Below are 27,319 nucleotides of genomic sequence, written 5' to 3'. Positions count from 1 at the left end.
GAACCTATATATGTGTTAGGGGTAGCACTTAAACAATAAAAAATATAGGTATGTTTTTCCAGGTGTTTAAATGAATGGATTTTCCTTATTTTGTCCTTACCTTAAGGTTTCATAAAACTTTCCAGTTTAATACTGCAATCTGCTTATATCTGAGCTCACCTGAGCTATTTTGTGGATAGTAAAGCGTAGCGCATAAAACGCAGCCACAGAGAAGGGTGTGCCGGATAAAACTGGATCTCCGGAACTAATAGGTATAAAGGACATACCCCCCAGAGAGTGCGATTCTGTATTATTTTTTATGGAACCAGCAAGCATAAAGTGTAAGAAAAGAGTACTTCTCCTCGTTACTTGCCATCAAAATCAGGGAGTAAAACTCTTTAGCGTTTATTTTTAAAATATTGCATTTTATTTGTGAATAGCTCGAAGCTGTGGTGGTGGTGGCGGTTTTTTGTGTGGTTTCTGGTGGTTGTGGTGGAATTTTGCTGAAATTTTTCACATTTAAGACTGGTTTAATTATTTAATTCGTTTTGCATATTTGACATCTACATTAATGACATGAGTAGGACCTTTCACGGATTTGCTTTCTTTGAACATCAATATTTTTGCTTTAAGTTTACTTTTACTTTTACTTTTACGTTACGCTGTAAATATTCGTTTTGTTTTTTTGATTAAACTTTCTGTGAACATTTATTGAGTAATGTTTGTTATTGTATATCGGTTAACGCTATTTAAGAACTATGTGGTTCGTGCACAGTCAACAAAGTAACTGGGGAGCTAAAGTGAACTCTCGACGTGACATCGGAATTATCTGCTGGAATGGTCGGTACAGTGGCACCCAAAGTACTCGACAGATAACTGTGAGATCAAATTCCTATAGTTTTAATATCAATTCATACGTTTAATCGAAGCATCGCAGTGTGGTGGAGGGGATGGAGCATCTAGCTGGACTCAGACCAAAGACACAGACCTTCCAAACATCATCCTCGAGTGCGTGTATATAATATCTGAACAAAAAAATATAACTCTGGAGGCGATCGCTGCTTTCGATGTTCTGAAACTTTCTGTTCTGAAACTGAAACCGAACTATCATATCTATCAGCTGTAGCTTTGGGTCTGAGGGGACTCAATGTGGAATCAATCAGGCAACGCAAGCTGAAGGCGGTGGGATCTCTCTGATCGGGGGTTCTACCTCAACTGTCTATATCCTTCTACTTTCCTTTCTTTTCCTTTCATTTTCATTTTCATTTTCATTTGGTTTTTGACTTTGTCTTCGTTTTGTGGCTGTTAAAATACTTTAAAATTATTGTATTATCTCATTAATTTAGTAGTTTCGTTTGGTTTAATCTTAAGTTTATATAGATTTAAGTACACACATATTTATACTTGTATATTCTTGTATACGTGTTCGTATGTATTGTATATATATCTTTTATGGTACTCGTGTTTGGAATCTGCATTCGCAGTCGCATTCGTATTTGTGTGTATATTTATTTAAAGTAATTTGTTTAAAGTAATTGCGTTTACATTTATTTCTATTGAAGTTGCTCTCATTTTTAATTTGACACTAATTTTAGGTTTCAATTTGTTTAAAGTTTAAACTCTGTTCCATTAGATCGAACGTTTCGATTTTGTTTGCCTAGGTTTTGCATCTGTGGAAATAAAACATCGCATTGCAAATAGACGCTCCGTTTATTCTCTGTAAAAAATAAAATCGTGTAGCACGAGCTCGAGATTTCGCTCGGATAAGTTCACAGTTAGTCCCTAAAGATCGGTATAGCCTTACTACGTGGAAAGTACGCATCGTCTACGCAAACATCGCCTAGTATTACTCGGTAATCTCCTCGAGATTCCCGCTTGCCTCGCAAGGGGGAGGCGGGGCAGGTGGTTATCGGTCAGATTGGTCTATCTGGGCAGCCGCAGGTGGAGCAGGTCACTGGGTTAGACGCCCTGGGCGAGTCCCTCCTTCGACAGCGCCAGGATGGGCTGGTCCACCGCCTGGTGCGGAATAATGAACGGCGAGGCCAGCATCTGCAAGGGTCTGAAAAACACAATGAATGAGTTCCCATTCCCCCCCGATGGGTCCGTGAAATCGGAGTACGTGGCGGGTGGTTTCCGTGGGGGCAACTCACTCAGCGAAACTGGTGGCCGTCACCATGGGCTGGCGGACCGAGTGCAGCGCCTGCGAATTCTTGGCCCTGGCCAGCAGACTCATCACCGTGCGCTTGGTGGGATTCATTCCGGAGCGGGGAACCCCTAGCAACGGGCGCTTCCTTCCCAGGCCGCCACCTAGCACACAGAGAGAAAGTATCCCCAAGGTAAAGGCATGAAGTCATTGTCAAAAGATATTAGTGGTATAAAATAGTTAAAAACAAAACTTATACAAATATATTATTCATTTTTCTTACTTTTAAAAAATGCTTATAGTTGCTTTCAATTTTACTTAATAATATATTAAGTATTCCATCCTATATTAAGGATCGTAATATTGAAAACAAAATAAGGAATAACCCATCCAATATTAAGGATAATAATATTGAAAATAAAAAAGGAATAACCAAGTGGGATTAGTTTTCTATTTATATTAAGGATAGTAATATTGAAATCAAATATATACTATTTAATAAGGCCCAGTGAAATAACGACCAAGTTTAGTTCAATAAAATAATTTCATAGTTGTTGCTTCTATTTAGTTCCATGGAACTAAAAACTTAACTTAACTTAACTTAACAGTAAGAAATAAGAAATAATAATTTTTAAGCTAACAAGATGTGGTTTAAAAGTTTTCCATGACAAAAGCTAAAAAACTTAGTTCTGAGTGGGTTCTAATTATTTCGAGTATGTTTCGAGCTACTGGCTTAATTGCCAATGAGTTTTCATCGAGCAGGAACTGAAATGAGCCGAGGACGGCAACTGAAGCCTCTTCTGCAGCACTCACCTATGTTGATGGTCTTGACGTTGCGCAGAGCGGGGTGGAGGAGGGCGGTGCCCGGTGGCTCCAGCAGCGTGAGCGTCGATCCGGATGACTCCCCGTCGCCGGACAACTGCAGGGCGGCGGCCCCCGCCTGGGTGGTGGGCAGCCCGGCCATGGTGGCCCCCACTCCGGTGGCGGGCTTCAGGAGTCCTCCGATTCCTGCGGCTGTCAGCTGATGCTGGAGTGCCACTGCCATGGCTGTGGTGTGCACTGTGGGTGGATTGATGGCGGACAGGGGTAGAGAGCGGGATGAGTGGCAGCTGGAGGATTGCTTTGGACAAAGGGAGAAGGAGTCTGACTCCGGTAACCGAAGCTAAGAATTCCCTTCCGGGGTTACCCCTGTGGACTCTATTTCAAGTTCAATGATGAAATTAATTTCAATATCACCTTCTATAATGGAACTAAATTCTTCCAAAATCAATAAGATCAGAACTAAGAAATGAGGATTGTCATAAAATATCTTACTATTTTAACTTTAGCTAATTCTGTTTGAACTTAAAAAATCTAATTCTGTATTATTTTTAGAACACAATAAAATGATAATCAGTTTATTCTGACTCTGGTAACATAAGCTTAGAATTTCTTTTATCATGCTCTATGATAGAATTAAAGTCTACCAAGATCAATACGGTCATAACTAAGAAATGAGCACTGCTATCTTAACACTAGCTAATTTCGTTTTAAATTTAAAAGATCGAATTCTCCATTATATAGAACACAATAAAATGATAATCACTTCATTCACTTAAATAAGTTCTGTATCTACCTTGAATTTGCTATATTTCCCATACCTAGAAGAACTTAAATACCTAATAGTAAGATTTGACCATATAAAATTTGTTCTTTAAGTGATAGTCATGAAAATTAAACGACTTTAACATATTTACTGTTCATCTGAAAGTATGACCTGCATTTTCTCATAAAGTTCTGATTTTCCTACTGCATATAAAATGTTCTTGTACACATAACTCTATACCCATAATGAACTCAACAGACCAAAGACCACCAATGAATATGTAATTTAAGTTGCAATTACGTAAATTGCGGAATAATGTAAAGTCCTTTGCGAGAGCATATCATCCACAGAAAGTGTGTTTAAGCCTGAATTGCCTTGCCTCTCGGCTGGAGCTGGATTATGTTCTTGTGGCCCATTCAGGCAGTACATCAATGGAGGCAGTAATTTCCAATTAATAGTCGAGACCAGCTCGGCTTTGGCAAAGCCACTGCGGCCGGAGTTCACTTACGTGCCGCCGCCGTCGCCGGAGTTGCCTGGCCGGAGAGATGCTCCCCGCAGGCAGCCGCTGCTGCACTGGCTCCTCCATGGGCCTGCTGGAGCAGCTGGTGGAAGTGCGCCTGGTGGCTCTGGTGGTGGTGGTGATGCACCTGCTGCTGCTGCTGGTTTCCGTGGGCGTGCGCTGGGTGCAGGTGCGCGTGGTGCTGGTGGGGATGCTGGTGCGGATGCGGATGCGGATGCTCAGAGCTGGTGGTGCTGATGGTCGTGATTCCGCTGATTCCCAGGCTGGCACAGCTGGATGAGCACTCGAGCTTGTCGACTGCCGACAGGCACTCCATGCCGCTGGCATCGTCCGATTTGTCATCGTTGGACGTGTCCATGTCGGCCAGTCCGCCGCCCAGGCCCCGCCCATTGGCCCCGCTGGAGGAGGAGTTGGTGGCGCCTCCCACCTGATTACTGGCGTTGATGGTGGGGCTCTGCGAGTCCTCCAGCGAGTGGGCGCCCAGTGCCGGCGTGGACGTCAGCGCCTGCATCTCCCACATCTGTTCCTGGCGGATGTCATCGTGGTAGTCCTGCGGTGAAGAGATGAGCGATTCAGTGATGGGAATAATGGCACTATGTCGCCCATAAGAAAGGCAAAAGCCACAAGGCGGAAAATCAACTGGGACTCGGAATGAGATGATAATGATCATTAAGTAATGTTCATCCTTGAAATATATAGTATCCAGAATGTTCCCTTTTTCAACCATTTGTATTTTAGTAAGAAAAAAAAATATACCTTACAGTTCTTATCTTTGACTTCATTATTATCGATTCAAACCTAAACCTAAAAGGTTGGAGCGTTTTTTCTACTTAGGGACGATATCCCAAAGTCATCTTAACGTTTTAGTTTCTAATCTGTCAGAGAAAGTTAAAGTTCAGGTGGAAATTCGGATTGACAAAGGTAAATTATAGTAGTATAGGCAAACTTCCTTCATCATTTTGATATATCGACCAACAAATATTAGTAAAACAATGCCCATTGAATAACTAAATGTTTCCGAAAAACCAATAAGATCAACGACAAAAGTTAACATGATATTGAGATTTGGCCCTTGAAAGTATAATAGCTCATTCAATTATATCGGCCATTGATATAATTGTTAATAAAAACAGAACGTACGTAGAGCTACAAAGTTTCACTGAGTACAATTAAAACTTTCTTCTTGTGGTACCAAGTGTTCGGTACCATGGAAAGCAATTCTGAGAAACCGAGATACTGTCCATCACTGGTGGGATTAGTAGCGGGACCACAAGAACACCTCAGTCGAGCAATTAAATTGAATTCACGTTTTCCTGGCCGCCGTCGTTGGCAATAAATGCGAATTTTATTGGATGTCAATTAAAAGTTTGTGCGCAGCCACGTTTCATGTGTCGCCGGTGGAGCACCCTTTGAGCAGAATCCATTCCTGCCCCTCCGGGAGGCACACACACTCATCGGATGTACATACATGTGTGTATCTGGGTATCTGGGTATCTGCGAGTGCTTAATGCAATTATGTGGGTGGCGATGGAGTGGGTGGGTGTGGATGGGTGTGGACGGGCCTGGATGCGATAGATACACGCACGCAGGATACACATTTCATCAACCCCATTAACCAACTAACTCGTTTATGAATATCTCTCCGAATAGCAGCCAACATATGTATTTGCATGTGCCACTCCTGTTTTCCTATGCTTTTAGTACCCTTGGAATTGCCACGAAAGACTGCCTTTTTATGGCACTCGCAGGCGTGCATAAATCGTGATTGCAGATGCCATAAACAATTTCCCGCCAGGTGGGTGAGGCTTAAATATGTCACAGGGACGTTCTAAAAAAAAGAACACAAAGTAACCCCAACAATTTATCTAAATTGAAACAGTTTTTTCTTTTATCGCCTTTGTCTCCGCCTCTTGCGTAGGGGATATCAAATAATTTCTATGCAAATTTTCGTCGTGTGTAATCAGATCGGAATAACTCAGGGGGAGAAAGTATGAAACATAGGAGACAGTTTCAATGTTGCCAACAGCTGCCAGTCAAAGGTCGGCCCAGGATGTCAATATATTGGATTACCCGAACCCCCATCCCCTGTTTATAATGTGGAACTTCAAAACAATGTGTGTGTGCGGCAGGTGAGAATTGAATTTTGTGGGAAATTATAGATCAAAGCCCGGGTCTTAGGGCTATAATTTGCCATAAGCAGAATATATGGTGCTCATTTGTGATTCTCTCGGTGGCTGCAACGCCTGTACACGAATACACCAGATAGATGGCCCCGGCAAGCCGTTTAAATTGCTCCACGTCCACCACCACCACCCAGCATTTCTGCCTGCATCTTAAAGAAGATGTATAAATAAAGTATGCCGGCGCCGGGCAAGTGAGGATGATGCCCAGGACGTGCCGCCTCCAGGACTCCCGATCTGCCTGTATCCCCCGTCTGCAGGCTGCAGATAGTAAGCGCTTAACATTTGTGTCTCGAGTGGGAGGGGGGGTTTTGGCCAGAGGAATACGTATGCCCCCATTCGAACTCCTCCACACACACACACACAGGATGGCTCCAGAAAATGGCAATGGCGTTGGCCATGGCGATATGGCGATGTGGCGATTGCGATGGCGATGGCGATGGCGTGTCGAGTGCCGCACAATGGCCAAAAGGAAGATGCCAGCCAAGTTCCCCCTGTTCTCAAGCCAGGGTGCAGAGGAGGGGGACCCCCGAGTGGGGGGCTGGGGGGGGGTGGCAAATGTAATTACAGCACAATGCAATTTAGTCAGCGAGCGCGGGGAGCAGGAAACCCGCTGCATGCCACGCGAACATGAGCAACACGGAAGCTGAAGTCGATAACGAGCACAACCTTGCAGCAGTTCGCTCAGCTCCAGTGCTGGGTCCTCAGTACGGAGTCCCGAGTCCACCTACACTCCCAAAACTATTTGCCATGACTTTCACAAATTTGACTTTAATTAAAGTCGTCAGCGAGTTCGGAAAAGTTTCATCAAAACACAACCGTTTTCTAAAGTTTTAGCAAAATTGGCCCTAAAACATGACTTTCTGAAAAATGAAAGTGCAGGGCAACACGCTTTTTACACACGCTCATCTTAGTAATCATTAGGGATAGTAAAACATGCCGCAAAATTTAATAATTGGTACTATATATTTTCTTTAAATGTTATCTTTTGTAACATTTTTTAAATTATTTTTTTTTGTTTACTGAAATCCATTAAAAATACTATAAGAAAATATATGTTTTTTTTTATAAAAAGGTCTGTGCGTCAACTAAATATTAATATATCAAGCTTTCAAACTTCTTTGAAGAAAAATTGAAAATAATAACGCATATACAATCTTTTTTGTTAGGGTCTGGAAATGGATTTTCATAAAATGGTTTATAATAAGGACGAAAGATTACTTTTTAAAGCATTTAGGTGCCGACCCCATGCCAAGCTAAAACCAGGCTCAAAACCTCATTTTAGTTTGTCATGAGGTTAACAAAATTAGACTTGATTTGGCTTAAAAGGTTAAACATTTCTGGGAAGTCTTTCAAATGTTTAAATGTTCTTCCAAATTGAAGAACACTTTTTCCAAGTGCACTCCCTGCTGGCATAACTTTAAGCCCCGTGTCCCGACAAACTTTAAGATGCTCATTTGCATGCCCGTGGAGCGGACGAAACTTTAATCATTAATGGGTATTAAACACAAACAATGCCGAGGGAGGAGCCCCCAAAATTGGGGGATGCCCCACTCGACTTGACTCACCGGAACCAGAAAGCGGCGTACTTCCGCCAGCGCGTAGGCAATCCGGGCGTGGGCCTCCGCCGGAGCGGCGAAGGTCGAAATCTCGACGTGCAGGTCCTCGAAGAGATGGGCATAGCGACTGTCCCCACTGCCCCGCAGCTCCTCCTCCTTCCGCCGGTCCCGCATCGATCCGCGTCCCAAAACGGCCATCTTGCACATGGTGTCCTCCTGCAGGCGCTTCATCGAGTTGCCCTTGGGACCGAGCAGCTTGCCCACGAAATTGAACTGTTGCGGCCGGACAAAGGGAAATGCAATGAAAATGTTTACCCTCCGTTAACAGCTTTCCCGTCCATCTTGCTCCTCCTCTAGCTGCTCCATGAACTTACCTTGGGGTGATCCCGCACAGGAACCGCCACTTTGACGGCCACCTTCACCGGCTTGTCGCGGGTGATGTCCAGCATTTTGAGTTTCTCTGCGGGAAGGCAAACGGGAAAATGCATTCAGCTTAATGTGCTGGTAATTAAACGTGTAATTTAACTTTATGGAGGCGTATAATATGGTCAAAGGGGATGAGAAGTTAAATGTTTAATGGCCAAAGGGAAGGATACCTCAAAGTATAACATTTGTGAAATGTACACTGTAATATCGGGAGTTAATAACGATTTAATTGCTTTCTTACTTCAACTGTAATTTGTAATTTAAGAAGCTTACTTAAAACACAACGAAAGGTCACAACATTTATTAAATATAGGTTGCCCTTACTTTTTAAAATAAGTCCAGTCAGTTAGCCGAAAGTTATGAAACAATCATATGGCCCTGAGTACTGAATCCCTTTATAAAAAGTTTGATGGGGAGTAATTAAATTAATGAAAAGCTCGTTACTCTAAGGAGCGGAAGCCAAAAGTATTAAGATCCGCCCTTACGTTTTGAATTCCGTCGAGGAAAGGGAAAAAGAAAAACAAGGTATAAGTTATTACAGTTTTAAGCAATCATCAAGTTTTTAATTTCCGTTAGTTTTATGTTGTCTTAATTAATGGAGAAGTATATAATTTTCCTACTGAGAGGATTTACAAGTCATCAAGTTAAATTTTACATTAAATATCATGATGGAAATGGATAGACTAACCAAAGAGAATTTTATTTTTCTGCTAATGCTAAACAGATCGATATTCATTACTTAAACAATCATCAAGTTGTTAATTTCGGTTAGCTTTATGTTGTCTTAATTAATGAAAAAGAATATAATTACCCTACGGAAGGGAATTATAAGTCATCAAATTAAAGTTTTACATATAAACTCTTTAAATCTTGCCTGAATTTAGACCACTAAGCTTGCTTGAAATGTGTCAATTTAATTTAATTAAACTTTAACTAGGTCAAATAATAAAAAATTTAATGCATAATGCAGCTATTAAACGAGTTCATATTATATTTAATAAATCAAAACTGTCAAAAGGGTTTTTCATAACACAAAATTAATCTAATACCTAAATAAAGACATGTATTTTTTTGTTGATGATAAATGGTAATTAAAAAGTATTTTCGACATTTATAATTAATGCATCATTGCAATTTAACAAATATCCTGTCCATATTAAGCATAACTTAATTGGCATTTCTCCTTTTGAAATTGTGTGGAAGGACTTGAAGACTATTCCATTCATTTGGTGAATGCAGCCTGGTGAATAAATGTCTATATTGCGCACTATTCACGCCACCAGCTGCCCTCATAAGTATGCTACAGGCGGAAAGTTCATCGGATTATCTCGAGCTGACTTGTGTCACCTGCCCACACATCCGTATTTTCACATCCTTCACGACCTGCCACCTCCTCGTTTCTAGTATCTGCAATCTGGCATCTCTATCTGCAAATGTATCTGTATCTTTAGCTGCCCGCAGCAGACGCTGCGACATTTGTAAACATTTGGCGGAGCCTTAAAGACGTGCTACTGATGCCATTCTCCTTTCTCCGCCTTTCTCTCAGTTTCAGCTGTTTGTAACTAATTAAGCAAAATGCTTTTGCACACACACAAACGCACACAAACCCGAAAAAGAGGGGCGAAGGGGGCGGGGCAAGTTGGATAAATCTGTTGACAGGCCCAAACACGAAAACATTTTTGTTTGCTCTTCAGCTTGGGCTCAAGTCCTGGCAAGGACTCACGGGGACACACAAACACAAGCACCCACTGGCAGGAGGGGGGGGGGGGGGGAGGGGGAGCACACACACCTTCTCACACCTTGGGACACACACACTCAGAGGCATCGTCACTCATTAGCAGGCGAAATGGCTTTCTTAACACCTTTTGTCGTTGCCTTTTGCACGGAATGCAACATTTGCCTGCAACAGTTCTGCCTTCTCAGCTGTTTCATAGCCAAAAGTTAATCGTTTTTAAAGCTGAAAATGTAACATGTAAACTCTTATTTGGATATTGTTTGTTTGTCATGCACATTATTCAGTTAAAAAATTTTCTAGTCCTCACAAAAATAATTTCTATGCAGCTTATTTATTGATAAAATATTGAAATATTGTTATAATCGTTTTTATTGAATATCACAATGATGTGTATTTTCGAATATGTTCATTATCTATTTTACATTAATCGTGTTTATTTCCCTGGGACTATCAAGTCGATAATGATATTTTATTTCTGTGTACCGAAATGCCTTACAAATTTGCCCATGTTTTCTGTGCATTGATAAAAATTTTTAAAGGTTGTTAAAACCGTTTTGATGAAATTCCGTATAAGCCCTGTAAAACTTTAATATGTATTTTCGAAGGGACATAACATGAATTTCATTATCTATTTTACTTTATTCGTGTAAAACTGTAATATGTATTTTCGAAGGGACATAACTTGTTTATCATTATCTAATTTACCTAATTCGTGTTAGTTGACCTTTCGATAAATAATTTTATTTGTGTACAAAAATGATTTACAACTTTTTAAGTGCTATCTGTATCTATTTAGCTGTCCAGTAAAGTACGCAATCTACTATCACGCCATCAAATCATAGACACATTACACATCATGCTTGGCAAAACTTCATAATTTTAAATTCATTGCAAGTAGTAAAAGTAAACCTTAAAGTCTGAACTAAATATGAATATAATTATGCTCCTAATTTCTTTAAAATTAACAAGCATGTACTATCTTTAAGAGCATCAGAAAAATGGGTAAATTCCTATAAAACTTTATAATTACTTTAAAATTAGCAAGCATTTACTATCTTTTAGAGCATCACAAAAATGGGTTAACTGCTATAAAAGGATCTGAATATTCAAATGAATCTCCCATTACTGGAGGTCCGTTCATTTTGTAATCTGCAGCTGACATCACTAGGCAACCCCCCTTCTCTCCCCCTCCCCCTTTCCACTGCCCACCTTATTTTTACCTGCTTAAGGCCCACTTTCACCGCCCACCGCCTCCTTGCAGACGGCCTTTCTGTCTCTCCGGCTGTTTCTTGTCAGTGGCAGCAACATGCATAAGTAGCTGGCAGTTGTCAGCGGAGAGCACTCTGATGGGCCTCGGCCAGGTGGGAGAAAGTGGAGAAAGTGGGGGTGGGGGCGGCTATTTCAGGCGGTGGCAGATTTGCAAGTAGGTGAAAGCACAGATCTGTGTTAATTGTTTGGCATTGCGGACCAGCCATCATAATATTTATGCTGCCTGGCAGATAAAACAGATTCTCCGTTCCATCTCCATCTCCCCTTGGGAAATCAGTATTCATACTTCGGTTTGATTAATTACGCTCATCAGTAGGAGGTGGAAAATCCTAAAAGGATATCCGTGTTCTCCTCCTGGCCGCTTGTCCCACAGAAATTAGATTAATTTCCATTTCATTCCACATTGTTTGCAATGCTCACTCGAGGGGAAGGCCAGGAAAATTGTGTTGTTTTCCCCCGGCACGGACTTTTCAATTAGCGCCATTTCACCAGCAATTAAATTCGCCTGAAATAACTTTTTGCGCTGGCCTTTATTTAAAGTAATCTATGCATATTTGTTTTAATTAAACGATATTTTTCACAATTGTCGCACTGGCGTTGCGGATCGATAAATGTGTCGCGGAAAATGCCTTTGTCCATCTTGCATTTAAAGTGCCATTAATTGGTCTTTTACACAATGATTATGTAAATTTATTGATTTACCTGCGCAGCTTCGAAAGAGCAATAATAATAATAATTACCTTTTCGCTCACAGCCATGGCAATAATTATTATTTCCATCGCCCGCATCGCGAATCGTGAAACTTTTCGCCCGGTTTCTGTTCAATTTGGCAGCGTTTCGGTTCTGGCCAGAAGGTGCGAGTGGAATTTGGCCACCGCCGCCTAATCTCCACTAATTTATGGCCAGCACGGCCATTAACGTAATTAGGTATGCATTTCGGGCCACCAGGTGGCCCCCAGCCCACAAGGATTTGGCGGCCAGAATGCAGCGGCGGTCCTGGCAGCGATTCAGGTCCTGAATCCTCCATCAGGATGACTAAACACTTGATGGAGTAAATCAGATTTAAATATCAACTTGCCGCAGCCACAGACTTTGGAAACTAGCATTTCCTGACCCCGCCCCGCCGTGCTTTCTCTGGTTTTTCCCCGGCATTTCCTTGGCTTTTCCATCCGCCATCGTGTGCATCCCTCGGGGCAGGTTGCTAAACATTTGCTCAGTCACTGCAATTGTTTCCGTTGCCACTTTTTGTTACTTACGCCCTGTGTTTTGTTTGCCGCCCCGTCCGATGCCATATTTTCCACATTTTCCTTTTGCGCGCCGCCTTCGCTTGGCCTTTCCGGGTCATTTGCTCGTCCGGAAAAGCGGAAAACACTGTCCCGGGCCGCTGCCTACCATTGGAGTCCGAGGTCCGGAGTCCTTCATCCGAGTCCCCCGTTTTCCTAAGTCACCGCCCTGGGGGCAGGCACTTGAGCCAACACCCCCAACCCTCGACCCCTGACCCCCGGAAAATTCCTGGGAAAACCCTCTTCAGAGCGATGACGCTGTCTTGGGCATGATATATAAGCCTTTTATTTCCCCAACTTCTGGCACCTGCCTGCACGGAGAAAAACCTAATATAACAATCAAGGGAGTCACCGAACTTCAGGGACTGCTGAGACTCTATCAAAAAAGTTTGGGCCTTTCTAAATATGACATAAAATATTCATTGTATTTGTACGGCCTTTATTCAAAACTTTTAGGTTTTCTTCTAGCTGTGTTGATCAGCCTAGTTCTTGTTCAGCCTTAAGCTCCATTTACATGTGTATGTCTATAAGTCAATATGGGTAACCCAAACTGTCTATCTTTAATATAATAAAGGGTAAGTAAGGCATCAAAGGGAGTCCTTAATCGTTGTTTTATATCCCAATATTTTTGCGTGTGCTACAGAAAACCCTAGGGATTAGAAACCAATCATAATGATGTCTATAGGTATAGTTATGCATAGTGCAGTACAGTTATGCATACAGTGTTCTCAATCATTTATGGAATTTTCTTATAAACTTGGGATTCTGAAACCTTTAACCCTAACCTTTGATAATTATATATTTCACTCTAATATATTTCACTGTAATAATCTGTAACATTTGATTATTATATATATCCCCAACAATATCCTATCTAAACAATAAGTTTGTACATGCTAAAAAGATAGATACGACTTATCTACTTTTCTAATACTATCCTATAAGTGTTCTATAAAAAAAACTGACAGAAGCTGTTACAGACTTTTGGGACCTTTTTTCTACGTGTGGACCTAGGCAAAGGTCACGTGGGAGTCAAGTGTATGAATGTGTTTGCGCAAATTATTCAATTTCCAGCGAAGAGATTTCCCTTCGCCGCACTGACCGTTGGCCATTTCAATATGGCCCAAAGGGACTGCCAGTTTAATCAACATTTCGTCAGTGTTAATGTCCTTGGCAATTTCTCGGCTCGTGGCCGAACCATTGATGGTCCATTTAAGCGATTTTCGACAGGACACCGATGATACCTAGCCGGGGGTCCCCCGATGGTTTAACATTTCCCCGGGGACGGATTACCACGGAATGCGTCTCGTTAGCCGAAACAAAAGTAAAAATAATCATAAAAAAAGCGAAACCAGAGACGGGGCAGCAGAACTTCAACTTGTGCCCAGAAGCTTACACGTCCCGACGTTCTGGGGGCGGGGTCTAAACATCCGCCGCTGCTTTCTCTGCTTGTTTATTATATCCCCTTTTTATGCTCGTTTCCCTTTCTCTACACTTTCCCGGCGACAATCTGTAATCCAATGTTGCCATTTTTTCTCTCTTTTTTGTTTAAATTTTCAGTATTGCTCGGATTAGACTAAAAAAAAGGGGGAGCTACAGCTACAAAAGTCAGCTTTGATGGATATACGTTTGTATCGTATCGTCGCAACGCCTCTCGTTTTCCTCCCCCTAGCTTGATTTCTTTGTAGTATTCTCCCTTTAAAGCTAAGCTGTTCGGGTTTTCGGATTGAATCGAATTTTGAGCTGAGTTCAAATGAAAGGCAAAGTCGACAAATAGTTTTGTTTTCGCACATGACGTAATCGACTGCTGTGTGTTTATGATTAAATTTACCCCCCACCATGAGGGTTTTTTTTTTAGAAATGGGCGCTATTCGCCTTCGCCTTCGCCTTTGCTATCGGTATCAGCCAGTGTGACGACGACAGTTTTTACGACGGATGCCAGGATGCCCGCTCGCTTTTATGTCCTTCCTTAACTTTTGCGTAAACAAGTCGAAAGTCGAAAAGGTGGAATAGCAGAAAAAATTCACATTTCCCCCATCCAGTGGAGCCGGGAAAATTCTACTGGCGAGTGGTATGTCGGGTGTGGGGTGTGTGTTCTTTGGGGTTTTCTAAATGCCCTCAGAGCATATATGAAGGTGGTTAAACAAAATGGTGGTGGCTTCTCCTTCGTTTACTCTCCACTCTGTTTGACTTTCCTTTTCTCCCCGTTCCGTTCCGGACTCGATTCCAACATATACGGGGATATATCCTGCCTTTCAGAACTATAAGACAGCTGAAAGGGACATTTGGCAGATTTGGTGGAATGAAAAACGAATAGATTCAATCGCTTTATCACAACTTGATTCGTCGGATAAGCCCAACCGATTCGATGACTGACAATTCTGGATATTCCACAAATCTGTTTTCCATAAAGCTGATTGGTATTGAGAAACCATAAGTTCAAAGAATATTTCAAGTTCGTTAGTTTGACTCCTTTTAAATATATGAATCATATTTTTAGTTATCTATGGTAACCTATCTTCCTTTATTTACATCATTAAGTATTTTAATTAATTAAAAGTCTTTTTATTTGTATTAAAAAGTTTCATTTTTCAAGGAAATATAGGTACTTAAGATTCCCTTTATTAAAAATCAACATTTTTATGATTTAACTTGCCTAAAAAATGTTGCCAAATAAATATATTTAAGGAAAAAGGGACTTAACAAACAACGTTAAGGGCTTCAAACGGAAAAGGAGGCCCTAACTCAACTGAAAAATGTATGTACTGTGTACATATTGCGAACATCCTAGCAAAACAAATTTTATTACGAGTTAATTAATTTTCTACCCATCCCCAGAGAGAATAGTTTTCTGTGCATGCACTTCCAGCAATTAGATAAAACGTAATTCTAAGCCTCCCTGTATGTCCCAGACATTTTGCGTCATCGACTGCGCCAAATTCTCAGCATTTGTCGGCAATTATATAAGCCACATACCTGAGCCTTTCAGGGACCTTTCCTCCAGAGCACTTAAGCCGGCTTTTGGATCCATCCTTTGTTGCTTCAGTTGCGGTGACTGCAAAGTGAAAGAATGTGAATAATCTATATGAGCATGTAATAATAGTTTGAGGCCAAAGGGATTTCGTCCCTTTCAAGTTTTCAGCTAAGCCTGGTACCCCCTCCCCCCCATATCGGCCCGGCCCTTCAGCCAACATCTTGCGGTAAGCCCGTGTAAAAAGCTTAAGGAAAACTTTGGAAAATTTTTATCATAATGCAGCTGACAAAAACGCCCCCAACATGGTAAATACTTATGAAAGTTGCGGAGGGGGCGGTACGGGGAATTTTGTTTCAAATCTGTTGATAAGTTCCATAATGAAATAAGCCCGGGCGAAGTTGGTAGCGATTTCTACGTCATATTCCCAAAACACAATCGAAAGTTTGTCTAACCCCGTGGAGTGAACTTTTCCGAATCTTTATGAATATTGATTGCTGCTGCCGGTGATCCCTGGCCTTTATCTTTATATCTCTATCTATCTCTTTTTTTCTGTTTGTGGATTGGGTTTCAGTGGCGTCAGAGATTGACTATCATCCTGTGTCCTCCATGCGTTTATCCATCTATGGAAGCCAAACATTTGCCCCATTTCGAGTGTCGAGTGTCGAGTATCGGTTTCCCCAGTCAGCAAATATGAAGGGCCGACATAAAAGAGGGACCATATTTGAAACAAACTGAACTCGGCTCATATCATTCCCCCCATGAGAAGTACGTAGGATGTACACTTGTGAACCACTCGGAGCGTAAGCGGTGACCCCGATTTCTTTATGCTTAGGGATAATTGGCCGGTGCGGCCCATTAAATTCTGGATAGCATCCATCTGCGATTCAGATTCTCCGCCTGAGCATAAAGTCATAAAACCTGACGGAGTCGTATAATTTTCAGTGCCATAAAACACTCAGTCACGCCGCTTAATTGCCTTTCAGGATGATTGCAACTATTTGTTTCGCCAAATTCCCCCGCCGACCTCGTCAATTTTAAATTAAAGCCAAGTTACCTGGAAAACTGATGGACGACCGATAACGAGCGGAAGTGGGTTAAAGTTCTTAAAATTAATGACACTTCAAGCGCCCCAAAATCTGCGCCAATGTTTGTGTTTTAGTCCTTGTTTCCGTTGTTGTTGTTTGCCTCCTTGGGTTTTCTTTTTCTGGGCTTCTGGCTTTTCCCCGATTTTCCAACTAAGTTTGACGGATTTGTGCGCAGTTTCAGATTAATGCCGCGATTATTGTTTACCATTGGAATTACGCACAGTGGGCCGAAAGGTGTTTTTATTTGTCTTGGCAAAGTAAATGTTATATTTCAGACGAAGAAGACAAATGTTTGTTTCATCTGCTCGTCGTTAAGTACAACAAACTGGGGTTATTATTAGAGGTGTTTGGTATGAATATTATTAGATTCCTTATCTTAAGGACTCTGCTATGAATCTTAGTGTAATATCGATTATATACAATTTATATATTTTTAGCAATCTAAAATTAACCACACTGATACCGGGTTTTTCTATATTATTTAAGGGTACGCTCAAAAAAAAAATTCTCAATCCCATTCTTGAGATCCTAAAATGTAGTCATAGATTTATTCTTAGATACCCCAAATTGATAATGACTTCAAAAAGAAATCGAGTGCACTAAATTGAGAATAATTTCGTCTTGATTTTAAGAACGATTCTTCTTAAATATGTGAAAAAACGTATTTTAGAACATTTAATCTTAGCTTCATTCTGTTTTGCATATTTTTAAGAAAGTGAATTGTTACCATATCAATTCAAACAACATTTTATTTTTAATACATCTATTTTGGTCCTTGGTCCTTCTCAGGGGATTTTCTTACCATTGCTGTCATATTTGGACAATCTGAAAATTTTCTGAAGTCTATTCATCTTCTAAGCTCTCTTTAGATACCCATTTTTGCTACCCATTTTAAACGTTTCTTGCTTTTTACACTAAGCTTCTTAAATTCTCAGGTTTTTTTTCCACTGTGCAAGGACAGCGACCGCCGTGTGTTTCTTATGCAAAATTTAACCCAGTGTAGAGTAGGTCGGTTCAGTCGGTCGGTTGGTGGGCCGATGGGTTGGGCTTGCTTTATTCATTCCCGCTCCTCGAGAGTCCTTCTCGCTCCCACCTTGCAGCCCCTCTCGCTCCCACTCCCCTGTCTTTGTATAGCTCGGCACGCACGATTTAAGGATAACGAGGATGGAATGCAGGAAGCGAAGCAAATATTTACACAGTTGGATGATTTAGATAAAGAAGACATGAACATGAACCATAAAGCGAACGGAGAGGGCGACAGTGACTGAAGAGGGGGGGCCTGAAGAAGAGGGGTAAAATGGAGATATAGGGCCAAGTAAGCCCGGGACATTGCGGAAACTGGGACGGACTTTGTGGGGGGATAAAGACATTTGAATACAATGAAGGGGATTTCGGCGATAGTCGTGATTGCCCAGCGCCACTCCATGAGATATATTCGTATTAATCCAAATTAATGGCGTTATCTCGCAGGATGCTCAGCATTTTCTACCCTTTTGCAACAATTGGCAAACAGCTGCAATTGAAGACAATTAAGTTACCAAACAACCTGCCTTTGATTTAAAGTCCGATCGAGCATATTCAGCCTTTTAGTATGCAGAGCAATGCTCACCTGGATAATTTATTCAAGCGAATATTGCAGTCACAGTAACATCAGAAAAATGAAAAATAAAACCGAAATGGAAATGCAAATACACACAACACAAACAAGCTCGCACATGCATGGCAAAAGTGAAAACTCCATGTATCCCATATATCCACACCCTCATTCCATCCCATACCACACCATACCATTCCATCCTGCATCCATTGCTCATCCTGCGAAACGGGCCCACTTGAATTCAGTATCTGCATTTTACCCGCTACGTGTCAAATCCGTCTAAAAGCCGAAGGGCTCCCATCTGCATGTAAATGAATGTATAACATATTTCAGCAGATTCGCACAGCATTTGAATTATTTGGGCATTGTGTCAACATTCCAGAATCCATAAATCCCCACCAGCCCAGCCGATTTCAGTTCTGATGCATGGCGGATCGGGTGCAGGGCACCAGAAATCATCAACCTTTCATCTTCCATCTAAAGTCTTGCTTAGTTTATTTGTTTTCCTCGAATTTATTTGGCCAGTTGGTCAACATGAAAATGCGAAAATGAAATATTCAAAAATGCCTCAGAGCCCCCGGAGGGCGGAGAATGGAGAGTGGAGAGTGGAGACCGGAGAACCACCCCTTCCAAAACCCATCTAACAACCCCTTTTGACCGTGTTTGCCTCCTAAATGCTAGAGGAATTCCTGACCGGAAATTGTTTCACAAGCGTTGGCCAATTAATTTCAAAAAATAATGGAACAATTTTTTCTGCACTCCGGCACTGAAAGAATAATACAAAGTGGTGATTTCATATTCTCATGTTGCAGCACTTAATGTTTCGGTTAAATCGACATTAAATAAAAACTATACATAAATGTTATTTTATTGAAAATATGCAGCTCTTATGAGCATCGTTGAAAGAGAAATAATGAAAAATCAATGTATAAGTTAATAATTTATACTTAAAAAGCATTCTTTCTATTTGAATATATTTTAAATTATCTCAAAATATGAAAGCTCTTTAAGAATGCTTCATATAAAATCGGACAATTTTATTTCATGGCTGCCAGTGATTAAGCCAATTTCGCATTGTATCGAGGTCATTAAAGATAATTGCATATACACAACCCGAAACAAAAAATGTTAAAAATTAAACTTAAGCTTTCTTTTATTTAAGTAAAATTTCTTTTTCTTTTTTCTCTACATAATTCTTAAGTTCTATTGAATATTTTCTTCGGGTGCACGGAAGTATAGACACCTATTTTCAACTAAAATAACCAAGGAAAATGAAGAATGCGGGATAGCCCCGTGGAATTTGTTTATTCAATCGACTGCGGGAAATACTCAATCAAGAGCGAGTTTGGACCTGATTTGATCCCGAGTCCGTGGACTTTACAGTGGAATATCGGCGCAGAGCCATTAAACTGTCGTTGATTAATCGATGTGGCTATCAAAACCGCATAATCGGATATCCCGCAGAGCTGCACTGTGTCAATGCCAATGCATTTCAGAAATTGATTTATGTGACCGTGCATTTTAAATCGGGCCAACTGGTAACGGTCAGTTTTTACCATTAATCATATACCTAATCTGAAATGCATGACTTTTTCCCCTTTCTAATTAAGCACATTATAGTTACCCTTTGGTCATGTGTCCTGCGGGAATTTTTGAGGGTCCTGACCCAGGAAAGTTGTCTTTTTAAAGCTGGGCGAAAAACAGATTCATAGACATGTCCCTCATATAATTCCGGCCAGCAAATATGCATTCAAATGTATAATTCAGCCACAAAAAGTAAAACTTTTCCCTTTATTCTCGAATAAGTTGGCCGCAAAACCCAAAAAAGGCAATGCCAAAGGTCTTTTCTCCCTCGCAGGCATTCCTTCATAAATAATTTCATGATTCCAAATTCCATTTTCCTTATTTTTTTGTGTGTTTGGGTGAAAGAAAGGTTTTGAGGTTCAGGTTGAGGTTTATGGAGACCCCAGCAGCATTCACCTACTTACTTACATAGAGCCCCCAAGCGATTTGACTTAATAAATTAGTGTTCATCAATAATCATCTGTGTAATAATTTATCAGAATTAGTTATATTTCGACCAGGTACGAGCGGAAATCACCAAATAAATGGCTTTCCACTCTGTTGGCGCTGAGAGTGAGATAAATCAAAAGCAATTACATTCATTCATTCTCGTTTATATGACTGCCCGCCGTTCGAGGATTCCGATTTCGATTCGAACAGCCTCGGGGGGAATTAGTCCTGTTGGTCCTGTGGACTCTGGACTCTGGACTTTGGTTTTGCGGACTTTGGGCACTCACACACATTTTCCCCGCTGGCTATTTGTTCATCTACTTTGGCAAATATACTGCCATCGAGCCACTCCAGCCGCATTCCAGGTGAATAATTCAGTTACTTTGCCGGGCCGTAATTAAGTCGTAACAGGTGTGAAAGAGCCCCACATTTCATACACAACCAAACGTGACCCAATATTTACCTAGTTAAGATAAAATTATGCCCGGATTATGCCGGGATTGTGTGGACCTGCTTTAATCCAACGGCACACGAATGCTGAAGCACATTTGTCTCAATTTTGCACAGTCACTTCAATTTTCACTTTGCCAAATGACAAATGCCCGGGAGCGCTTATTTCATTGCTTATTCATAGGCCGTAAACATTTCGCGCGGAAATTCATTGGGGCCTGATTAAAGATGCATGCCCGAGGTGCGACGCCTTGTTTCGCTTTTAATTTCGAGTCACTCGGCAGCATTCCACAACCCACACTCCACTCTACTCCACTCCACCTTTGCCACAATAGACCCGCGGCCTCTGGGAGATAATGTCATCCGATTTCGGCTCCCCGAAACCGCAAGGATCCAACTGTTTTTGGTTAGCTGGGTCTGGGGCACTGGCACTCCACTCCACTTTACTTCACTCCCACCTATCCACAGTGGCCACAAAGCGAGAAATGGCTAGATGGCGACAACAAACTTTCACTGGAGTTGTAGCCAAAGTGGGTGGCCAAAAAGGGTGGCCATACACCACTTGACACAAGATAAACAATTTGTCTCTCTGGGGCAACTTGGCGCCAAACACCTGAAAGTGGCGACTGACTGTGTGTTTGTCTGTGTGTCCTCTAGCACTCCTCCGATCCCGCAAAGAACCGCATTCCGGAGTTGGTCAACCGTTCCCTTAAGAGCCCGACGCGCAACTGATGCGAGCTGAGGCTGAATGTGGCCAACCTGCTGGAGACCAGACCCCAAGAACTGACAACTGTGGATGCTGGATACTGGATACTGGCTACTGGATGCCGATTCTGCGCAGTTCGTCTAGAGTCCTCATATCATCCCATAGTGGGAACAGCTTGGCGATAATGCAGGCCAGATGTCCTGTAAGTCGGAAATTCGGAAATTTCGTTATACTTTAAAATGCACATGGCCATAATTACTTTCGGCCCGGCTTTGCTCTGCGATTAGCCAGGTGGATATCTGCTTGGGATTGGCCTTCATAGGTCCTGGAAACTTGGTTGCATTCCCTGATTATTCCGGCTAAAGGGACTGGAGTCTTAAATTTTAATAGGGGTAATTTGGGGTAATGATGATGTTGCTGCTGCTCATAGTTTGGAATTCTTGAGTCCTAAACATAGCAGCTATGCTTGAACTCTAAAAAAATAGTATTCCACATTTTCAACTCTGTTCAAATTACATCCTGAATGATATACTTCCTTAATAATTTATTCAGTTATGGTTTACTTTAACGGTTTTTTATTCATAGCAAATACATCTTAAATGTTAAGCTTTATAATAAACACAATGAAAATAAAAAGGGGTTTTCTAAATTTTTGTATTGCCCAACATATATTAGGATGTTTGGGATGGTAATTTAGCAATTTTTTTTAGTAACCAAGTAATTGTATGAAAAATTTTAGTTTGAGTTTGGTAGGACTACCTTTACTAAATGTAATAAACAATCAAAAGTGACACAGAAATTTCTTGGGACGAATTTTGGGTGAAACCAATAAAAGTACCACCCGAATTCCGCGCAAAGAGATTTCAGTGCCACCCCAAATATTCCTAAGTTTTCTTTAATATACGAACCAAATTATTTTTATAAATTTGTCGAAGCCCTTTGCTCTTTGGTATGACTTTTCTAAGATTGCCGGAAAACATAGTTCCATAGCTTCCGTTTTCGCTGCAGAATAGCGTTGAATTTCCATGTAGGCAAACGCTTTGGAGAACGAATTGCATAACTCCCCTAAAGAAATGCCCCGACCACATTGCAGAATCTCATTTCGACCAACTCGATCGATCTGCTAGCGGGAAATGGGCGGTTTGCATTGTGTTCCAGTGGCTGCCTTTAACCGAGAGCCAAAGCAAATTTACATTCAAGTTTTCGGCAGCGTGCTCGAACCACAGAAAAAAAAATCTACGAGCAAAACGAATGGCAGAGAGGAAGAAGAACTACTAGAACTACATGCTATATGCTATATATTGGAGGAACCGTGGCCACAACGGCAGTACGGTTTCCCTGGCCCCCCGAAAATGCATCCTTGTTTATCGTGGCCGTAGTGTCCTGCACCTCAGCATCCCCCGACCTCCCGTCAGAGTCCTCCTGCTACCAATTTACCCGAATACAAAACGCTTTAGGGCCCTATTTGGATACCGTTCAATGCACCAGGGACTTTTCCCATGTATGACAAACAAACATAAACATTGTGGGGCGAAATGGAGAGCCAAAGTATCGCATCCTTGGTGGCGACTCTATAGGCTATGTGGGAGGATATGTTTGCGTGGCGCACTCTAATTAAAATTTGTGCCGCCGGCCCGACTGCAATGCTTGCTAACTGTTTTACGAGGTTAAAGCCAAAAAAAAATGGGAAGAAAATAAAACAAGAGCTTCGAGAAAAATGTGGTGAAAAAAATCCTAAACACGAACGGAAACTAAACAATGTCCGAGGGCTTGAGAAAATTTAATAAACTCGTGCCCCAAGCGATTTGTACTCGTAATGCCTGAATGAGCTGAAAATTCGTTAGTACCTTGTGAAGGAATCAACTAGAGGTGTGCCTTTTAATTCACGAACCAATGAAAAAATCCTTTAATTTTTTTAAGTATATTTTTATAAAAGTTTTGAATTTGAAAATGTAAGTCAGTTTCACGAAAATAGCCAGAACCCTAATCCCGAATCTTCTACCTTTCTTTATAACATATACTTGATCTCTCAATATAGCATTACATGTTCCTTGAATGTTGTTAACAAAATATGGGGATATTTGTGTAACCACGTTTTTTTAAATGTCATGCAGAGCAAAGACTTAAAAGAGGTATAAACTCCAATGTACTCGTATAAAACAAGAAGAAACGAAAGTTAAAACTAAAACGTTCTATGATAGTTCTCTTCTACCCAGTGGCGAATCTAGAATTTGGTTGCGGGAGGAAATATAAAAAAAATGTTGAGTAGAAATTAAAAATTTGGAATAAAATGCATATTACATATACCTTTTAACCCGAAAAGGGGATACACCCCCAATATCCCCCCCCCCCTAGAATCCGCGCATGCTTCTACTATTTTCAGAGCTATTAATCGTGACATGATATGCGATAAATTCAAGACCTTTAACTTTAATTTCATTCCGGAGCCACCTCTAGCACTCGACTTCGATCAACCGTAGTGAAGTGCATAATTTAAATCCATTACTCTACCGTCTTTGCGCATTAATTGTGCATTCCATGATGTTTAATTGCAGTTAACTGTCGGATGCTGAGCATGCGATGACATTTGTTTGATGTGCCGGGAAACACACATGAAAACATGTCCGGGATTCGGAGTCCCTCCGGTTAGAACTACGCTCGGAGTCGGTCTCCAGGTCTCCCACGGCAAGATGCAAAGTTTTAATTGATTTCCTGGCCTGGAGAAACCGAGTCCGGGTCTATGGGACATCGAGATGGAGACACTTTTGCCAGGCCAGGCAGAAAATCATAATTCAACAAGCGACTGCGGATGGAAATGGAAATGGGAGTGGGAATGGGAGCGGAGCAAACATGTCGGCAACAATTTTATGGCCGAGTTGGGGGACTGAAAAGTCAGTTCGGTTCACTTTAGTCCGTGTTTCGGCTTAGAAGTTTCCGCTTTTGGGGCCGGCGGAGCAACTAAATGCCAGCCGTAAACTTTGGCTTTAGTGCAGTGCATTCCACTTGCCAAATAAAAGGCTACAAAGTGTTTTGTGTTTACCAGCGCTACTGTTCAGCAACCTCCAGAGCCACCAAGAAGATTGTGACATCACACATAAACTTTTCGGCGGGGACCTCGAGGATATGGTCGCTGCACTGGGAATAGTACGAGTACCAGGAGTTGGAGGAGGAGCAGCCATAGGCATAGGCATCGGCGCCGTCATCGGCATCCGGTTGCAACTAGACGGTGGCCGCGGGAAAAGGGGAAGGGCCAAATGTGCCATTTATAATTTAAGCGGGATTAAAGTTTCCTACAATGGCGCTACTTGCCACAGAACATGCCGCGCTTCGGTAAACTTTTTTTATGCCCGAAAGGAGGAAGGACCAAGGATGGGGCAGGACCAAGGGACAAGGGGCAGGGACCAAGGAGTTGCCTGCAAATTTGACATCCACGCCCCAGACATGGCAAAGCGGATTAGGCAAGTGGCCCCGAGACAAGCTCCGCCGAGCGAGACACTTCCCGAGTTCGCTTTCTTCGGAAATCTGCTCCACTTTGGGGAAGCACTCTTGGATTGGCGGCAAAACTGTCAGCAGCCCTCGATGGCGGGGTTTTACTAACCAGTTTAGCTTTAATTAAGTGCCTTTGATTTGGGTTGTTAGTTGGGAATGGAAATATTAGAGCAGCTCGAGTTGAAAGTGAACCAGATTATGCGTTTAGTGAGTTTTTTACTAGGAGCAAGCTTAAGACACTTAAAATCTACTTTTAGTTTGTCACAGGGACATGAAAAGTATTAGATTAGTTAAATTATTATAATCACCTCTTTTCGTTATCTACTACCCTTTTCTTTAATTTTTTGCGTTTACTCAACTCTTAAGGCCTTTTGACACTGCCTTGGCTTGTGATTTTCATTCATTCATTTATTTTAAAGCCAACTTGATTTAATATGATTTTAAAAATGCTGTTAGGCTGTATAACGTTTTTTCTCTATTGTAGATTGCAATGACCTTTTCAAATAAACACAAATCCTAAATCAAGCAAGTATCAAAAGGCCTTAAAAGTTAATTGGATACAAATCCAATCAGTTAGTCAAGCAAGTGGCTTAAGGCCTTATAAAAATGATATGGGTATACAAATTCCACCAACTTTAATGGTTATTATTTTTATCATTTTAGTTAGATTTAGATTTTCGGTTGGTTCTGTGCATATTTGAATGTACATAACTATATAGATATATTTTATTAGTCAACCTTTGGAACCCACATCTATTTCTCTAAACGTAATAAAATATCACAACTTTCCCATCTGATAAAACAAACGTGAGCTCCAATTTGTACCAAATAAAGTGTGAAAATTCAGTGACTCAAATTGAATTACCGAGGTAGATACCCAGGAAATTCTAACTCAATGGACAGCCCAAGGCAATGCAACTTTCAAAGTTTGTCCCCAGAGTTTTCTCACGTGAAATTGAAAACCGGAAAGCGGTCAGGCGACTGTTTTTTCTTTGGTGCGTCCAAACTGCATTTCCCTTTTGGCAAAGCGCTGGAGATTTTGAAGCAATTGCTGCAGCGCCCACTTTTCCATTTTTTGCATTTTTTCCACGGCGAACGGGGATGAAAATGGCAAGACGGAAAAACAAAGGCGGCGAATTGAAAGCGGGGAAAAGCAGAGAACAGCAACAGAAAGCAAGGCAGTGCTGCAATTTCGCAAATTGTCTTGGAAAATGGTGAAAATGCTTTTCCACCAGTCGGCCGCACACCGCAAGCTGGGTGGCATAAGCGCTGGGAAATGCCGCCGGCAGTTTTCGGATTAATTATGAAAAGTCCCACCCACATAGACCACCCACATAGACCGAAAAAGTGGGCCAGGAGAAGGGATTGCAGGGGGTGAAGTTGGGGTTCGGGGGGTTGGAAAATGCAACCTGGCTGATGTTTCGCATTGTTTTCATGGGGTCAGCAGCTTAATTGTCTGCTAAGTGTCACACTGCACACGAAAAGTGTGCGGACAGGTACCCAGACACCTCTGTAGTTGGATATCCTGCATCCTGACACGTGCCACCTGCCAGCACCCCCTGCTTTTTGTTGGCTAATTTGACATGGTAGTGCGACTGGCGAAACCAGGCACCCTCGACAGCCGAACAGAGGCCCTTTTGACTAATCAAACTTATCGAAAGCAGGCCAGGCCTCTCGATAAACACTCCAAAGTTCAAAGTTACCAACTCAAAGACCGCATTTTTCGGCCAGCCCAGCTGTAAATCGCCTTTGAGACGAGGCCCCGACAATTGCCACTAAGCCAGGCCAGGAGAACCCTCTGGACACTCTGAACACTCTGGACACTCGGGAGTTCCAGCTCGACTTCAAAACTCAGTGGCTTTGATTTTCAATTACCTTCACTTGATTCATATGCAATGAAAGCCTGCCACTGCCAACTGTCGGACAGCCGTCCACATTCACATTCACATTCACATCCACTTCCACTTCCACTTACATTCCCGTCCTGCCACACAGGCACACTTAGAGAAAAAAATTAAATTCAATAAAATTATTTGTTGTATTTAGAAAAGGGTTACTTTTTAGTATGGTCATAGGGATATTCAAAAAATGGATACTAAATAAAAATGATTTAAGACTTTCGGGATCCATTCGATTTTCGTATCAGCACACCTGATGAAACTATTAAAAAGGTTAAAATTAATTTTTAAAAATTTGTAGGGGTATACAATTTATAATAACGTAATTAGGCATACACTTCTATTCTATTTATCCTGAAACTAACTTAATTGCCAGTAATTTCTTCATATGTCCTTCAATAAGCTAAAGGCCGATATCTCAATGTCAG

General features: G+C 41.5%; 1 protein-coding gene across 4 annotated transcripts; it reads right to left on the bottom strand.

Moving 5' to 3' along the window:
* Positions 1–383: 383 nt before the first annotated feature.
* LOC108010024 (RNA-binding protein asd-2) lies at positions 384–21,532 on the bottom strand. 4 transcript variants are annotated; one of them, XR_010653574.2, is made up of 9 exons: positions 20,812–21,531; positions 15,656–15,734; positions 8,341–8,426; positions 7,976–8,239; positions 4,216–4,777; positions 2,936–3,181; positions 2,130–2,286; positions 1,784–2,038; positions 384–1,696 (listed from the first exon to the last, which is right to left on the bottom strand). XR_010653574.2 is itself a non-coding variant. In XM_070995213.1 (8 exons), the coding sequence occupies exons 2-7, from the start codon at positions 15,708–15,710 to the stop codon at positions 2,126–2,128; spliced, it is 1,374 nt and encodes a 457-aa protein (XP_070851314.1). In that variant the 5' UTR covers positions 15,711–15,734; positions 20,812–21,532; the 3' UTR covers positions 384–2,038; positions 2,099–2,125. The 4 variants fall into 4 exon arrangements, 3 of the variants coding, with proteins under 3 accessions (XP_070851314.1, XP_016930313.3, XP_065719568.2); XM_070995213.1 differs by having other exon boundaries at positions 384–2,038; positions 2,099–2,286; positions 20,812–21,532; XM_017074824.4 differs by having other exon boundaries at positions 384–2,038.
* Positions 21,533–27,319: the final 5,787 nt, after the last annotated feature.

The sequence above is a fragment of the Drosophila suzukii genome, chromosome 2R (genome assembly GCF_043229965.1).
Source record: "Drosophila suzukii chromosome 2R, CBGP_Dsuzu_IsoJpt1.0, whole genome shotgun sequence".
In the NCBI taxonomy this organism is placed as follows: Eukaryota; Metazoa; Arthropoda; class Insecta; order Diptera; family Drosophilidae; genus Drosophila; species Drosophila suzukii.
The sequence above is the reverse complement of the archived record's forward strand: the minus strand, read 5'-3'. Positions and strand labels throughout refer to the sequence as shown.

Excerpts from the sequence above, each read along its gene's own strand:
- LOC108010024 (XM_017074824.4), bottom strand. The coding sequence starts at position 15,710 with ATGGATCCAAAAGCCGGCTTAAGTGCTCTGGAGGAAAGGTCCCTGAAA. Across the intron at positions 8,240-8,340 it reads CTGTGCGGGATCACCCCAAG|TTCAATTTCGTGGGCAAGCT; the intron begins GTAAGTTCATGG and ends CGGCCGCAACAG. Across the intron at positions 2,287-2,935 it reads CGTCAAGACCATCAACATAG|GTGGCGGCCTGGGAAGGAAG; the intron begins GTGAGTGCTGCA and ends TCTGTGTGCTAG.